Raw genomic sequence first — 17545 nt, 5'->3', positions numbered from 1 at the left:
TTAAGAAACACACACATACAAAAATTTGTAACCTCAAGATGGTCAATGTACTGTCCAAAATTGCTACGGAACTTTGACCTAGCAGTCTAAAATTAAGACAGCCTACAAACGTTCAGGAACCCAAATTCTAATTTCTGTTAGCTAATTCTTTTCTGTTTCATAAAAAACAGAAAATCCAGATCTACACTTTTGTCTTGCTGTACTGCAATTTCTAGTTTTCACTGTTTATTATGAAGTGTGCCCCTAAATTCAGCTCAAGTTTTTGCAAAGGGCTCACAAAATATTCCTGCTAAAACATTAGGAAAATAACCTTTTGGCCTCCTGATAATTGATAATAGAATTAATTAAAAGAGAAAAAGAGGATAAAACAAGTCCACGTTGAAATATTAAAAATAAAATTTCTAAATAGTTTTGACTGTCTGTTCATATCTCAGACCTTTGGAAATGGTCCACTAACCCTTGGAAATGCCCTTTCTGAGCAGCTGTCAAGGTGAGGATAAAGCTCTCTCGGTGGATTGTTATGACAACCTTTTTCTTTTCTGATAAAAGATCCCCCAAAAAAGCATAAGATCTAGAACAAACAGGTTCTCACATTGTTCTCAGTGACTGACTGACCACAATTGCAAACATTATATTTAATGTACTTCCTTCAGCTTGTATCATTGATGTATTTTAATTCTGTTGTGAAGCCTTATAATTCAACCATTTTACCATAAATAACTTAACTGGAAAATGATTTTGCAATTAAAAGAGACTTTGCTGGGACACTAAATCAAATCCAACTTTTTTTTTTTTTTTTTTACACTAGTGAGATAAAAAGATTTGTCTTCAGAAGCATGGGGCCAGTGCATTGCATACAACACACCCAAACTGGCCTTTCTAATTAGAATTTCTCTACACTACTCCAGTTCTGACTCAGCTTCATTTGTAAAAATAAACACTGTTGACATGTCTCAAGAACCAAAAGCATATCGAGAACACCAATGATTTCAGATACCAGCTCCCACCCCCTTTTCCTTATCATCCCCCATGCTATGACTAATTCTATTTTTGAGGATAAAACAAAGTGCATCCCTCCTCTGCATTAAGGTTTCACTGGAAAATCTCGTGGAAAATTCACTGTCACCACCCAGACATTACCTTTGTCAGCTTTTCCTGCAGCTCCTGGATTTTGGCCTGCTGCTCTGTGTTGATCTACAGTTAAATAGAAAGAAGTGGGGTGAGGGGGAGGGAACGAGGACGGGAAAGGCAAGTGGTAAAACCAAACAGAGAAAATTCTCTCGACTTATGATACCTTATTTATTTTAGTTCACTTTTTAAAAATCTTTGTTTCTCCCTATAAATTCCAATGCCCAAAACATCCCTTCGCAAATCCGCTCCCATTTTATTAACCTCTAGTTGTTTTCATATTTTTGTCACCAACTAGATTGTTCAATGTGACAGGCTATACTCAGCGTTATTTTTATTTTTGATTTTCTATTTTATTTTTTTTCTATTTCTATTTATTTTCTATTCATGAACAAAACTCTTATGTATCACAACGACAAATTCAGATTAAACATAATGGCCTGTCTTTGCCTTACTTGAGAGCACAACCCATCAAGCACAGGACACCAGAAAGGAGCTTTATATCAAATCAGTAATAATAATGAGCCACACCAAGAACAAAAACTCCAGAAAAAAAGGGGCTGTGGGTGTGTGTGCAGGGATAGCAGGGGGAGGATGTGAGGCTGTGAATGCCACTGGCTAATCAAAGACATTCTTCGTTTCTGTGCATAGTACAAAAGACCCAGGAAGCAAACTCCAGGACATTAAAGTAGCATACCTTCTCTAATTTGCAATACAACTCTCCTGCTTCATTTTTTCCTTGATCTTTAACCTGTAACTTAAATATAAAATATATAAAAGTCTCAGGAAAAGTTTTAGTGCACTGGTTTTCTATCCAGGCATCACCTCATGCAAATTAAACACAAGCAGTTACACAAAGCATTAATTATGCTGTTTCAAGAGTAGAACCGAAAGACTTTCTGTATTAGTTGTGCAATGCCACACTAATCTTTAGAGAACTCGCATACAACTTGTGTGTGTAAAATAACACTAGAAAAGCAAGCAAGCATCAACCCCCCTCTCCCATGAAGCCTTAAACTACCTTTTGCAATTTGTTGTGACATTCAGTAGCTTTACGTTTAAATTCTTCAGCTGCCATTCGGGACTCTCTTAACTCCGACTCATAAAGATCACTACGCCTGCGAGCTGAAATCAGATCCTCTTCTAATTGATTCATCATCAGCCTCATTTCTTCTACTTGAGCTTGATATTCCTGTGGTTGTGGCAGAAGGGTAGGAAAAGGCATTGCATTTTATAGGCAACAGAAAATATATGGAACTGCACATCACAGAATGTACTATTTGCCTGATTGCAAACAAGAAGTCCATATAAAAACATGTAGAAGAAAAAGAAAAGTGTTAAATAAAACAATGAGAGCTAAATAAAAATAGTCATCGTGTTCTGGTTTGAGTCTTTCCATTTTCAAGCTAATACATCATAGAAGTTAAAAACACTGCCTTTTTGTGAGTGGCTTCACTATAGAAACACATACATATATCTTCATAAAAGTGGTTAAAATTATTTATATTTCTGATCTGTGAAACAGAAACGTGCCCTTGAGTTGATGTCTCTACTAAAGGCACAGATACTCCCTCAAGATATATTTTCCTCAGGCTAATAACATGATAATTACCACAGATCTGCAGTGTTCGGATAAAAGAAAACAGGAGAAGCAGAGGAGTACCAAGTATACTGTAGCTCCTAGCCATAAGTTATTTTCTCTTGACAGAGTTAAAGAGGAATGCATTGTTCTGTATGGGAAACAACCTAACTCAAATACTAAGAATTGTCTAAAAGATAATAAGTAAATAAATAAACACACATTTCCCATAGAAGGCATTTGTCTATATAGACAAAAATAATGATTTGCCATGCAGCACACTGCAAGAAAGGGCATTTGGATGGGGAAGGTGTGAGAAGAACGTTTGAACTGATCATCTCAGTTGCGACTGGGTACTCAAACTGACATGAGCTCATAAGATTTCTTCTTATGTCTTCATTGGAAACACAAGTTCAGTAAGTATACATTTTTATAAAACGACTGTATGCAAAAAGTATTTTTACAAAGCTAAGAACAAGTAGAAAATAAGCATATCAGGAGTTGGGGAAAAAAAAAAAAAGATTTTGAAGAACTGACAGTGGGGGAGTCCATCTTTCTTTCTATTTTAATATCTTACAATATTCCTGACTACCCCCATATTCAAAAGACTAATTGTCTCGTGACAAACTCAAGTTTGTCATCACTCCTTCCAGACAGCCAGCTGCCTTCAGATAGACGAGTGATTGCTTGAACACTGACCCTAATGTCAGCCTGTGATTCTCTAGCAACACAAGGACCTTACACTGCTGTTTAAAGAAGTTAGGCCTTTAACAGACAGCTTTACTGACCATTAAAGGGAGCGTGGCAGAAGGGAGTCTTAGGGTTCTAATCCCCAAACTGGCTCTGATTCACAAGGCAAACAGGAATTCTCTCTTTCCAGGCAGTCTCCCTATGGATGATCTTATTTTCTTGCTGGAAGCAATTAGAGCCTTTTTATATTAAGTGAGCTCAAATACATTAGCTCAAAATTTGCTTCACACAATTACATTTGTGAATGAAAGAAGCAGAATAGCTTGAAGGAATACATGGTCTGCTCAGAAATCATTATTTGTGAAGACTCTTCCTAAAATACTCAACTTTTATATCATCAAACACTTGACCAAAGAATTACAAGTATGACTACAGTTGCCAATGTGAAAATTAGTGTTTGGGAAGTCAGGAAAACGGAAAGAGGAAAGCAGAGATAATAAGTAATATTTCAGTTTTTCTTGCTTCTTGATGTTTTCAAGACCATCTTTGAATAAATCTCATGGCCAGCTCAGAAAAACAGGCTACTTCACTCATTGAAGACAAAACGATACCTCTTGAATATGCATTTGTCTCAGTTTTAAAACCACAATAATGTATTTAAGCACTTACTAATGGACAGGCAAGGCTTAGGGCAACTACCTGAACCAAAACGAGTCACAGTAGCTACATATGAATGAGCAGACCATATGAATAGACCTTTCTAAAACTATAAAGGTTCTGACATGTTGTAAGTCGATCCATTTGTTCAGGTCTTCACCATGTAATGACCAGTTAATGCTGAGTTAAAAATAAATAAATAAATAAATAGCCACAACACTCTTCAAGTATTCCAGTGAAGTTGAACCTACTGTCCTGCCCTGAAAATACCAAATGCTTAATTACTGCTTTTGAAGGTTCTGATATGCTCTGAGTTTTACTGGTTCTCAAGAGCTTGGGGTTTTCAACAGCAAAACTCTAAGGGACTCATCTATTTCACCTCCTATTTCCCCCAACATAAAAATAACGATCCATGTCTTTACTGGCCAAGATCCACCTGCCGTTATGAGTCAGCAAAAACATTTCTGCATATCTTGTTGTGGTGTTATTGCACACAGGTTTCAGATAGCTCACAAGATCCCCCAGATATGAAAGTCTACAACATATTACAGATCCATTTGTTGACCTAAGCAGCATTTTTATGTCATTATGAATCTTCACGAGATAAGTTAAAAGATTCTGGGACAAAATATTTGATTAAAAAGTACTTGCATTAGACTCATTTAACAAAGAAAAAAATATACTGCTCAACAAGCTATTGATATTTATGATTACCAAAAACCTTCAACATTTCAACATTTAAAGCAATTTTGCTAATGAAGCACCAGAACACAGAGTGATGAATTTAGATCCCTTGTATTACATAAAACAACCATCCAGAAGAATGCTGTAGAAGTCTTTGGAGGCCTGCTCCATCCAGCGGGTTGTTTTTGCATTTCATTACTTTTTACATAAGTGTTGCTCCTATCTGGAGAATTATTACCAAGGTTTCTGGGCTTCCTTGTCTCAAACCCTATGAAATTATTCTGTTAACATTTGTAAAGCGCTTTGAAGATGAAACCCAGCAGATAATTGCAAGAATTGTTTGAACTCCATAGCAAATTTCAATTTCGTTTTCTTAATATAATGTGTTAATTCACAAAACTGAATGGGTTCTGTCTTGTAGATTATTTTTAATCCTAAAAGTGTCCACGTCTGTCACCATATTTTCATTTAATTTTGACATTTTCTTCTTTATGAACAACACTACGGATTAATGAATTTTCACCCTTCTTCTGGTGGGATAAAATTATGAACACCTTTGCAAATGAATAGAGTTATGAAAGGCACAGTTAGACACCACAGATGCTATTTTGAAAGACTACTAATTAAGCATTTTAAATGGCCGGATAAGGAAAAAAATTCAAAGCTAGTTCAGTGCTTTCCAAGGTTACGATTTATGAAATCTATTGTTTTGAAATCTATACAGCTTGACCATTTAAAGCTGACAGTTCATTTCTAATGCAGCATACTAGTAAAGCATTTCAGCTTTCTCCTGAACTGCCTTTACAAAGTACCTTCAGGTTCAGGAAGAGAAAAACTGGAGGTTTAGAGTTTGTGCTTTCTTAAGTAGCTTCCCATTTTGTTTAAAACACATAGGCTGGGAATCATTGCAGTCCACCAACATTCAATGCAATCCTGACAACAGAGCTAGAATGTGCCAAGAGTGCATATTTGTAGATAGCCACTCTGCTCCCCAAAGAAGCAGGTATACCTGTTCTTTGATCTCTTGCAGTTTTCGGCTCTGCTCTCTGATATCATGAAGTAGCTGTAGTGCCTTATCATCTTCCTGAGACACCTCCATCCGTGCCTGTTCCAGGCTTCGCTTTAAGCTCTGCAGAAAGTGAAATGTTCAAAATACAGTATTTTTTTTCAGATGGCTGTATAATAAAGACTTTTAACTATGAAAATTCCTCTTTGACCATAGAGAAGCATTAAAAAAAGGCAGCAATGATGGAACCATAAAAAAATCATGGCCAGCGTGTCTTTTATCTGGATAGAAGCAGCCCGTTTTATAAACAGCGTTTACTACACTGAAATCTTAGTTCAAATCTCTACTTCCTCACATCAGTTTAGAGACAGAAACCAAACAGAGATCATAAAAGGCATCTATTATTGACAGCATTTATCCATCTTTTATCCAGAACTATTAATTCACAACCTAGATACAATTCATCTTCATGTTACTAACAACCTTGTCCATTTTTCTTGTTACTGTTAAGTGAGTTAAATCCTTTAAATCATCGTTAAACTTTCACAAAGGACAGAATTGCTTCAATATCTCACCACATACTTTACCTGCAAATTTCAACAGACCAGTAGTCCTCCTAACAACTGTGGATTAATCTTCACCAGAAAGACATAAACTTAGTTTTATTTATTTACTTATTTGGCATAGGAAAGTCACTCAACCCAGTTTTAAGACATGCTTCCCAACAAACAAGCCCATCAGAAATGCTTCTCAATTCTCTGAAACAGTGCATTATCTGGATTTTTGTTCTTGCTAGGATTGAGGAAACAGACTAATAAATCCAACTTAAAATACAAAGACTATTAAAAGGAATGAAAATACCCTCCCTGGAATCATGCCAGGACAACTGGGCAGACATTCCCACTCCTATGAAAAGTGCCAAATGATATTTGAAGACATGGTTTTAAAGCCTCATTTTTATATTGTATCTGAAAAATAGCAGCTGTCCTAGCATCATCCCTGACGTTATGCTGAGGAACTCGATCTGTCTGTACTCAGAATACCACGGCTTGAGGCAACACCTTCATTTCCTAATCATCTTATTTGCCCTTGAAGACGTCTGTCTAGGTAGTGATTAGGCCCCATCCTCTTCTGGCTAAGAAACCTGTAAGAAGCCAAACCCAAGTATGCTCTAGCACAGCTAGACAAAAAAAAAAACACAGATATTTTCAGCAAGACCAGAACATTAGTTATTCCTGTACATTTTAAGCAAATAAGCATGAAACAGTTTGAATAAAATTATCAAACAAGCCTCTGCAAACAATTTAGCGCTCCATTTTCAACAGAGAGCCTCTTGCTTATCTTCTCTCCATCATGCACCCTGCTGAAACCATGATGGAAGAGAAAGACAAAGACCACCAGATTTCAGGCCTTCAGAGGGGAAAGGACTGATATAAGGGCTCACACTGCATTCTGTGATATATGTGGCCAGGTCCTGCTCCAGGAGGGATCGCTGGGTCTCAGAGGCTTTCAGTTCCACCTCCTTTTGGCTAAGTACAGCCTCCACCTCTGACACTCTCCGGTGCAACCGCGTCATTTCCTGCTCCATCTGCAATAAATATCAAGAGGTTATAAAGGGGTCTCCAAAAGCTTTGTTAACTGCTACTTTCAGAGCTCTGTTTGTCAGGAATTTGTCTCCAAGAGACCTCTAAGCTATATTTCTCCAAAAGGTGTTTAAATTCCAATACCATTGTCTCTGCTCCAGGAATGCACAGTTCTTCTTAAGGACAAGTAGTAAGTCTAAGTCACCCCATTCATTCAAGCTGCTTGTTCATATTCAGTCATTCTTCGAACCCCAGTTAGCAAAGAAGCCACAATCATTTTTCACCTGACTTGCAGAGATGGGTCACTTTAACCTTATCCCAAATCCATGCTGGACCAGGAGATGGTTTCCCCCCATCTCCTTGTCAGGAGCAAACGGTCAAATCCAGAACAGAGCAAGGAGAAAAGTAATTGAACTCTCATAAAAGTCTCAAACAAGCAGTGAGTTTCAAAAGACTCCACCAGGTTCCCTTTATTGGAGCACAGCAACTGTTACAAGATGTTCACCGTAACCAGTGACGTGACAGCAGTTATATAAGCAGAAGCTGATGAGTTAGGAAGAGAGAACCTCAGAACAGTGCTGCTGTAATTGTGCATATGATGAAGAGGAGGCACGGCCTGCAGGAAGCAGCAGTCGTCTGTGTCACGCTGAGAAATGGACTGTTTAAAATCCAGAGCCTCTTCTTGTTAAGATAAAAGGATCTAGAGCAACAGCATGGCCTAAATTCATCTCCCTTCGTATTGGACAGGAAGCCACCTCACTGAAGGAAAAGCACTTTGCCCACCACGAATCTGGATGATCAGCAGCATCTGACAGATCCCTGGACATACAGTGGTTGCAGATTCCTTGAGCAATGGAGACGGTCAACTGCATAAATAAATACCTTGTGACACTTGTCCTGTGCGTCTTGGAGTTCTTTGCTCTTGAGAAGAAGTTTCTTTTCCATGGAGCTGACCTTGACTGGAGAGTCCACACTTGAAAAAACAGATCTAAAAGAGCAAAGCCAAACAGCACGTGAATATAGGCAAAAGGTGAAGAAATCTGCATCTATGCAGCCTTGGTAAAGTCATCGGACACTTACACAACAGTTAGAAGAATGGTGCAGCAACCACATGCTAACAGCTGTCATTTCAGATCAAATATACCATAAAACCTGATGATACTATATCATTATTAAATAATCCATGCATACTTTAGTTAAATATTAATATTTTCCATCAGTGACTTATGTTAGAGCACTAAACAATAAATCAGAGCCACATTTTTGCATAACTCTTGTACAGATTCGTAAGTGTAACAGAAAAAGCTTTATGGTCAATTTAACCATTTTGGAAGGATAACGTTTTCAGAGTAGTGCTAATTTTTTGTACATCATTGTTAAACAGAATTTTAAAACTATAATTAAAATATGAGAGCCCTAGAAATTTTGTGTCACAATCTGCACCATAAGGAGAATTTCATATCCTTAATTACCTTCCACAACTCAAAATAGAAGTAAAACTTTCCCAACCTAATTCATATTATCCCTATGAACTCAGTCAATATCAATGATTAGTCACACTGCAGAACTTCAGAGTTCCACGTAAGTCTTGTTTGTTTGTGTTTGTTTTTTTTTTTCTTTTTTCCCATGAGACACAACTTGCTCAAAACAAGTTGACTCCAGAAAACAGGGAAAAATATTTACACTTTCTTAAGCTTCCTATCTACATTTAGAAAGATGACCCTTTCTGTTAGTCTAAATTCATTCTAGAAAAGGAAAGGAAGCCCCTCAATGTTGTGGAACATATTTAATGATTTGCAGTCTTAAATATGTACATTTTAGCAAAAAAAAAAAGAAAAAGAAAGTACACACATCAAAACATAACTTCAAAAATCATATTTTGCCTCGCATAAAGTGATTCAAACTAGATACTGAAGCAGTTAATGATGGAACCAACGTTAACTAATGTGTAAAAACACAGAAGTACAATGAAGGTGCTAATAAAAGATCATACAGTCTGCCCACACATTGCTTTCTGCTTCTCCTGGCCATAGTTTGGTATGCAGCCAGTTATCCCCACGGAGAAAAATGAGCTTTGAGCAGCTCTCTGCATATAGCCACACACCCACACACAGCAGCAGTCTCTTCTTAACACCAAGGAAAGTTTGATTCCATCACCACCATTTTCTGAGAAAAAATCCGTTCCTAAATCCAAATATATATGCAGCATAGTCACAAAAAAATTGATTTTTATGAAAATGGCAAACCAACATGTATGTATCAAAAATAGATCTTCACTACCACCACCTTAAGTTGTCATTAGGAAACACAGCTTTGATATTAGCAAACAAATACATCAAAATGCGCCAACGGTGCCTTGAAAGTTCTAATCTTAATCATTTCTTCAGAAACCTAGTGTGGAAAAACTTAAAAGAAAAAGTCCTGCATGTCAGGACTGATACGGTCAGGACTTAGTAAAAAACAAAAGTTAGAAGTGAAAGCTTTAGTAAAGCATTCCTTTAGACCTGGTGCAATCAGTCCGATCTGTCAGATTATCATATTTAAAAATCAATTTATAAAGCGTGTCTATACTCCTACAGAGAAAAGGCAACCATCTGAGAAAGTTGCATATTAAATCCCTTAACAGCTGGGTGTACAAACAAGGCTAAAAATGAATAGTTGAGAAAAGCAGTCTAAAAATACAAATTAAAGCTCACATTAACTAAAAAAGACACTAAGGAATCTGCTTTAAAATGTAAATCAAATATATGTAAATAGCTGCAAATGTATATTGAGACAAGTCTGGAAATCTTTTGATAACTAAAAGTTAGCTTTACAGGCCTGAACTGTACTGGCTAAAGCAAACTTTGTTTTCAAAGAATCATAGTTTCAACACCAGGCACCACCTTTTTATTTTTTTTCAAATCTGAGAGATTACCTAAGAAAACTCTAGTCAGTATTCACAAAACTGATTTTATTTGTTGTTTCTATTTTACCTTCCCAAAGGGGCCCATTTTATTTGTTATTTTCCCTTATTTATTTTATTTGTTATTAAAGCAATCAAAACATAATAGTGCAGGCACCATTTTGCATTTCAAAAATATCTCCTAACCAGCCAGCATAAAGCCCCAATGTGCACTGCAGCCCAGGAAGTACCGGGACAGATTCAGACAAGAAGACCCAGAGCTCGCTCAGCAAAGACACGATGCTCAGTCGCAAGGGATGGCTTTGGGACAGGATGGCACGCAGCAGAATCGCGCTGACCGAAGTTTGAATTTCATGAGGTGACTCTAGAGGGAGCTGCTCCTCAGGGCTGGTGTCAGGAAGGAAGGAGAAGGATACAGACTAGGACTACAGTCTTTCCTTCTCACTCCTGTCTAAAGAGGGGAAGAAATTCCCTTAAAAATACACATCCTAGTAACACAACCGTTTTCCTGCCATGGAAACTAGTATATCTTACCCCCAAGAGCAGCTGATTTCAGTTAGCATTGGACACGCTGCTTTTCAGAGATAGCCTTCCCCAGTAATACTTTTCTTTGTACAAATTATATTGGAACAACTTCATGAACATCCACATAATCTTCAAAGTATTAGAAAGGGGACAGAGAGAGGAAATCAAGAGAAATGGAAGAGTGATTAAATTAATAAGCCTTGTCATGGTGATATAAGCTCTCAACACAGCATGACAAGGTGGAAAATGCCCACCTTGCTGGGGCACTTACGTTCTTCCTCAGTCAGCAGCAACTCCAAAATTAAACGCAAAGTCCAACATCAAAAGCCATGTTGGAAAGCTATCATCTAGGTTGGTACCGTCTCAGAGTATTTCATTTAATTAACTGCTACATCTGGATCAATTATTTTAGCACAACAGAGCAGTTTCTGCTGTTTCCTCCGAAGTGTGAAAAATAGATTAACAAAAGGTAACCAGCATACATCAACAAGAACATTGCAATAGAAGATGGAAGAGAAAAAAAAAAGTCTATAGTACCAAGTGCTGATAGCGCTGGCTGTGCCAATTTACTTTCAAAGGAAGCACTGCCCACACGTCTAAAAAAACAAGTTAACTTACAGCTGATTATCTAGCGATTTCACAGCTAGATCAGCAACAGCCTCAACCAGCAGAGCTATCAGAAATGGTGCTAGTTGTGTAAAAGCGCCTCCAGTCTTAACATGGCTGAGGAGAAAAACATCGGTATGGGAAAAGCTATAGGATGATTCTGGGGCATGGAACTCTCTTGAGCCTCTCCTGTACATCTTACCTCTTACCTTCCTTTGTTCTTTTATGCCCCTCTCAAGCAACCAGCTCACCTGTGCTTCTTCCTGCTCACAATGATTGACACCATCTGTCCTAATCCTGGCCCCCACACAGCATGCCTATAATCTCATCCCCCATCCCTCATGCTCTATTCTTTTTAGCATTATACTCATCTGTACCTTCCGCCCCCTCGTAAATGCTTGCTCAGGCCTAAAAAAAACAACCAAAACCAAACAGTGATACCATCAATCTGTGAATAGAGCAAGCTGAAGCAAAGCATATTTTCGGTTTGCTCGTCCTCTGTTTCCTCTCTAATCTATCTTTGGTGAAAGAGTTTACCAGAACCTACAAACTGTTGGATGAAATCAGTGATCTTTCCTTTTGGAGAAATGGCCTCATTTTAACTCTCAGTATCTGGTAACGATGATCATGAATCCACTTCAAATCTTAAATAATTTTTAAAATCTTGAAAAATGCCACTTCTTATGATTCTACAGAAAAGATCTGGGCCATCTACCGTAGCCTTACAGACCACTTACAAGAAATATTAAGATTATATTTATTCTGTGCTGAAAGATAATTTTGAAAAGTAAAAACCCTTATCAGCAACTGAGCTGGGGTACTAGTCCCACTTCTGGCTGTGCCTATTAATATCTCTGAGTTCTGGTATTAACCTAATTTTTGTATCATAAGTAGTCAGGGCCCTTCAGTTCTTTACTCCACATAAGAGACAAGAGAGAAAGGCAAAATTTTACATCATAAACTACTTTTTGTTAGAGTTTTATTATTGTATATTTGGTTAGTCCTATTTTTTATATGCCTTAGGGCTTCTGCTAGTCACCTGCAGGGGACAAGAATAATTTTCTTTCACCACCTGATGCATAACTCTAGCATCTAATGGTTTTTCTCACTTGTTCTAAGTGCTGGAGATCAGCTACAGTTAGGGACAGGAAATGAGGTGGGGCCAGCTTTTAATGGAATTAAACTCTCAGTTGCCTGTTATCTTGTCACAGTCACACGCTCGCAGCCAAACCAGCAGCCAGACAAGTATTTCTCTCCCAGATCAAGAATTCTGAGGCCATGATGGGAGGAGTTAGTTGGATAGATCCCCTGCAGACTGATCCCACTTAGAATCATACTGGAGATTTATTTAACCAACACTCCACTAGAACAGGAACTTATGGCATAAGCTATGCCCTTGTTTTCATAGAATGGTTTGGGTTAGAAGGGACCTTGAAGATCATCTTACTCCAACCCCGGCCATGGGCAGGGACACCTCCCACCACACCAGGTTGCCCAAAGCCCCATCCAAGGGAGCCTTGGGCACCTCCAGGGATGGGGCATCCACAGCTTCTCTGGGCAGCCTGTGCCAGTGCCTCAGTTTAAAGCCATTCCCCCTTGTCCAATCACTGCACTCCCTGACAAAGAGCCCCTCCCCAGCTTTCCTGTAGCCCCCTTTAGGAACTACAAAGTTTCTGTAAGGTGTTGGAAAATCATGATTTCCCTTGATTGCTTCCTATGACCCATTATTGTTGTGCCTTTTGCTCTTCTGTTTGCTCTCACATTTGTCATAGGGCCACAAATTCTTCCTAGAACTCTTGGTATGGGACAACACACCAAATATTATCATTCGGTAGACCCTTCTAAACTACACGGTGACTATGTCATTTCTGTCAATAGGTCTAAGTGACTTAAGGTGAACCCTTCTAACACTAAGTGGTTAGGAGAAAGAAGATTATGGGAAATGAGAACGTTTTATGCTTCTGTCCGGTTTTTTGAACTGTCCTTTCCCAAAAGGAATTGAAATTCCTACCTCTACTGCAGCTTCTTACTATCCAATGAACAGGGTTTAACCCAAAACTTGGCTTGACAGGTTTTAAATTATGAGCAAGGAAAGTTTCAAGGACCTTGTTAACGACACCCTGCAGTTGCCTGGCCTAACTGTGAGCAGCACTAGAGGCATTAGTTGTCATGCTGCAGACACAGGAAAACAGATCTGCATCACTTAGCAACCATAAGGGATAGACTTTTCAAGGAAAGGTTTTAAAAAGAAAAGATGTGCACAGATAAACTTGATGACTTAGGACTTTGCAGAGAAAGCATCCCAGGATTCACAACAGATAAGCCTGACCTCCATTTACTGCTTTGTTCCCCATCAAGAATGTGATTTTCATGATAGTGTGGACAGAAACAATACTGTAATTTCCTCAGTAAAACACATACCCAAACAATATCTTCTAAGTATGAAGTTATCTTTACCTCCCAGGGTTGCAGTGATACTGAGAATAAACTAGTCACTGCATTATTTAAATACAGACATATGCAAGTCTATGTATATTCTTTGCCACACTTAAATCGCGTTCTTAGAACATCGAAGTATTTACACCTTTTGACATAAAAACAAATTTATCAAGATTGTATTTAAAAAAAAAAAAGAAAAAGAAACCACTAAGATCTACTCCTATCAAAGTCATTTTGGAGGAAATTAAGTACATTAATTTTAGCTCAGGAAAGACCAGGCCACACGAAGAAGAAATTTGACTTCAGTCATAATTTCGCCAGAACACATTAATCTCAATATTCTTTTGCTGTAGCCCTTCTATCTATTGCCAAAATCCAAATATAACTCCAATATGCATCTTCGGTACTAGGTCCCCTAAGAAAACGTATCAGTCAATTTGCTACTCCTCTTTTAGTTTTCAGCCTTCAACCTCCAGCACAGTTACACCACTGTTCATGAGACTTTACCTCGGGCTCCTCTCCAGTTGCAGTCCTGGACCCCGTTACATACACGTTTTTACCATACATGTGTGTTCATTGAGCCTCTTCTGACTGATACATGAATGGTCTAGCCTTGATAGATGGATTGCAGAACCCCAGGCAGAAAAGATAACACCATAAGTTATTTCACTCGTAAATCACCGTAGATTTTAACCCTAGGTATCACAGATACAACATTCAATTTTCCTAATTCTGCTGACAATATTAGATCATTTCACCAAAACAATACTTTTTTGGTTGCTACATCCTCTCCCTTCCTTCCTCATTTATCATAAAAGCAACTCTACTGAAGAGGGACAGCCAAAGACTCCCATTTTATTACTGGCATAACCATCATATAACCTTGATTCACGGTGTGGGCAAGATCAAAGATGTCAACAGTGTCACCAGATTTGGTTGCACACTTCCCCTAGAAGCAACTATCACAACCAATACGATAGGAAAATGAAAACTCAGTTAAGACAGATCAACAACAAAGTCCCTTATGGGAACTAACTAGCAGCAACGAACGATGGTTAACACGAGAACACAGCACAGCGCCTTAGTGCATCGAGTCACTAACCCAGCTAAAGACAACGCATCCCTGAGAGGCCTCTCGGTACTGAGGGAAGGACTTCTCAACTTAACATACTGCACTAATACTTTTTCAATAGCTCTATCATCAGGAACTAACCACCCGCCACACCAAATGGTTTATACCACACTATTTATATTCTTCTTTTTCCTGACTCTATTCTCTATGAAATCACATTTTCTTTTGATTGAAAACCTTTTCTTCTGCATCTTTACCCCTCTCCACAAATATAAACCCTGCATGCTTCACCCGAATCTACAGTCTCTTAACACACAGTGCAGCTCTATCCAATCTTCATATTTAACTCAACACAGTCAGCTGCCGTGGAGCTCTTGTTCCCTGACCCACCACCGCACATTCCCAGATCAGGGGAGCTCCATTTCTGTGTATCACTGATTCAGCCTTACATATCCCCAGCACTGAGGTGCCCACTTTCTGACCCAATAAAATGCCCTCCCCGCTTTTCCATCTTCGAACTCTTTAGATATTTTCCTTCTTTCAGAGATCTGCAATACCAGTAATGCAATCACCTACTGATCCCTGGTTAATAGCAGCAACTAATTCAAAGTATTTGAAAAACAATTTTAACAATAACTGTTCTAGAATCAATCCTTCAATTCCTTTCCCTTTCCCTCACCCCAGAAATAATCACAGAACAGAACGACATGCACAACACACAGCAGCAACAGATAAAGCCAGAATCTGGCACCTTCCCTAAAGCACAGCGCAGGCCAGTTAAAACAGCTTTTTTCCCCCCACACACAACATCCTCACTGTAACAAGCCTTCGTTTTTTTCCAGTGGTCATATGCACCTAAGCAATAATTTCCTACTTACTCTGATCTGAGGGCTCCCAATGCCTTGATGAATGAAAACCCCACAAATGGCAAATCTTCACCCGAGAAACCTGCCGGGTTCAACTGGCGTGCAGAGGATAAAACCCGCGAATTCTTCTCTGGTTCATCAAAATTTGAGGTGTCATCATCAGACTTGAGAGTAGGAACGAAGGGGGGAGGAGCTGGTGAAAAAAGCAAGGAGAAAAGACAAAATTCAGCTACAGTTCACTCTGCAACAGTCCCACTCATTCAGTGCTCGCAATGGCACTGCAGCTCCTGCTTTTAATCTTGCTAACACAAGCAGACTGAGCTGCTGCTCTCAAATCGTATTACAGCAACAAGAGATTAACCCTTCCACTACCAACATGGCTTCCACTCTGCAGGCAGAGTATCTTCTACACTGATTAAGCTGGGTTTTAGGTTTGGGACTTCAGGTTGGTATTTTCTTGTGGATTTTTTTTTCATTTTGTTTTCCCAAACATACACTGAATCAAATCAAAACACCAGGCTAATGAAATCATTACTGCAATATAGCTAGAAGTCATTCAATTCCGATTCATCTAGAAAATGTCTCCAGCCTATCCATTTAATGAAGACTCTATATGAGAACGTAGCCTGAGCTTTTGCTAGTTAGATAAGGGATAATATCTACCCTTTAATATGCCAAGAACCTCCCCAGCATGGGCTTCTAAGCAGCAGTAAACTAGTCTTTCTCCTGGAAGCTTTTAATAAATTACAGCTACTGAAATCTGATTAGTCTTTAAGAAGAGAAGAAATATCAGCAAGATTTTATTTATCCAGAAGAGCTTGCTAAAGATCTGGAACTCTTGTTGGGACACCACTGCAGTCTGGCTCTGATACAATCAGCTCAGAAGAGAGGTATATATAGCTGGAATTACAATGTATTTTCTACTACAGTTTCTAAATTGGTACAATTTAACTTGCTAAGCAGCTGCTGGATTTCAGCTGATTTTCTAACATTTACCTCAGTTTAATTAACCAAGGGAACAAAAGGACAAGTAATTCTCATTGATGTGCAGCACCCCAGCTACCTGCTGGCTTGGCTACGTGTGTGAAAGGAATGAATGCAAAAGCCTGCTGTGCAATTCCTACCTCACTAAATCACATTTTATTTTATTTTATTTTTTTTTCCTTTTTATTTCATCACTCAGGTCCTCACTCACTGCAAATCCACTAATCTCTTTTTTTGCTCTATGAAGGAGACAGCTCTTCAGTCCGTAACTAGAACACAGCCCATTGTCACAAGCTGATGGAAGTGTAGTGTGCTAAAACCGTTACCATGGATCCAGTATAGATCTCCTGTAGCTGAAGGGCTGATGAGAATTGAAGAACCGGGAACAAACATTACAACCCCTGCAGTGCAGGCTCCCTGCTCCTCACTCTCTGCATGCTCTGAGTTTAACCCTACCTGCCTGCATTCGTGACAGATGCTGATGCTTATCTGACTGACACAGGCAGAATGAGTCACGGCTGGAGCTTGCTAGCTCCCTCTAGGTTGCCAAAGCCTTTCACAGCCTGCTTTTTAACTCTTAATTCTCTAGACAAACCTATGCTTAAACTACCCACCAGACCAGTATTAATAGCCAAAAAAATCCGTCTCTGTAAACTGCCAAATCACAACTGCACACGCATGCTTCGTTAGCAGCTCCCCGAGGAGCCATTCTGACGCTGCCGCCGAGCAGGGACGAGAGAAGGAATTCCATGAAGCCGATAGGATGCTGCTCACGTACAGTAGTTCCAAGCACATCAGAATGAGATAAATGGGGGAAAATA

At 38.9% G+C, this 17545-nt stretch overlaps 1 protein-coding gene across 5 annotated transcripts in view; it reads right to left on the bottom strand.

The window, feature by feature from the left end:
* The window catches only part of CIT (citron rho-interacting serine/threonine kinase), a 74465-nt gene that overhangs the window by 43222 nt on the left and 13698 nt on the right, over positions 1–17545 (bottom strand). For 3 of the 5 annotated variants that reach the window (XM_084538701.1, XM_084538702.1, XM_084538704.1), the window contains exons 9-15: positions 15753–15933; positions 8210–8315; positions 7189–7332; positions 5748–5867; positions 2150–2320; positions 1826–1885; positions 1141–1194 (exon numbers count right to left, since the gene is read on the bottom strand). In XM_084538701.1, the coding sequence (XP_084394827.1) occupies positions 1141–1194; positions 1826–1885; positions 2150–2320; positions 5748–5867; positions 7189–7332; positions 8210–8315; positions 15753–15933 (836 nt within the window). The remainder of the gene's footprint in view (positions 1–1140; positions 1195–1825; positions 1886–2149; positions 2321–5747; positions 5868–7188; positions 7333–8209; positions 8316–15752; positions 15934–17545) is intronic. The other 2 variants (XM_084538703.1, XM_084538705.1) reach the window with 1 other exon arrangement.

The sequence above is a fragment of the Aythya ferina genome, assembly GCF_964211825.1.
Source record: "Aythya ferina genome assembly, chromosome: 17".
Taxonomy (NCBI): Eukaryota; Metazoa; Chordata; class Aves; order Anseriformes; family Anatidae; genus Aythya; species Aythya ferina.
This window is presented reverse-complemented; position numbering and strand designations above follow the sequence as displayed.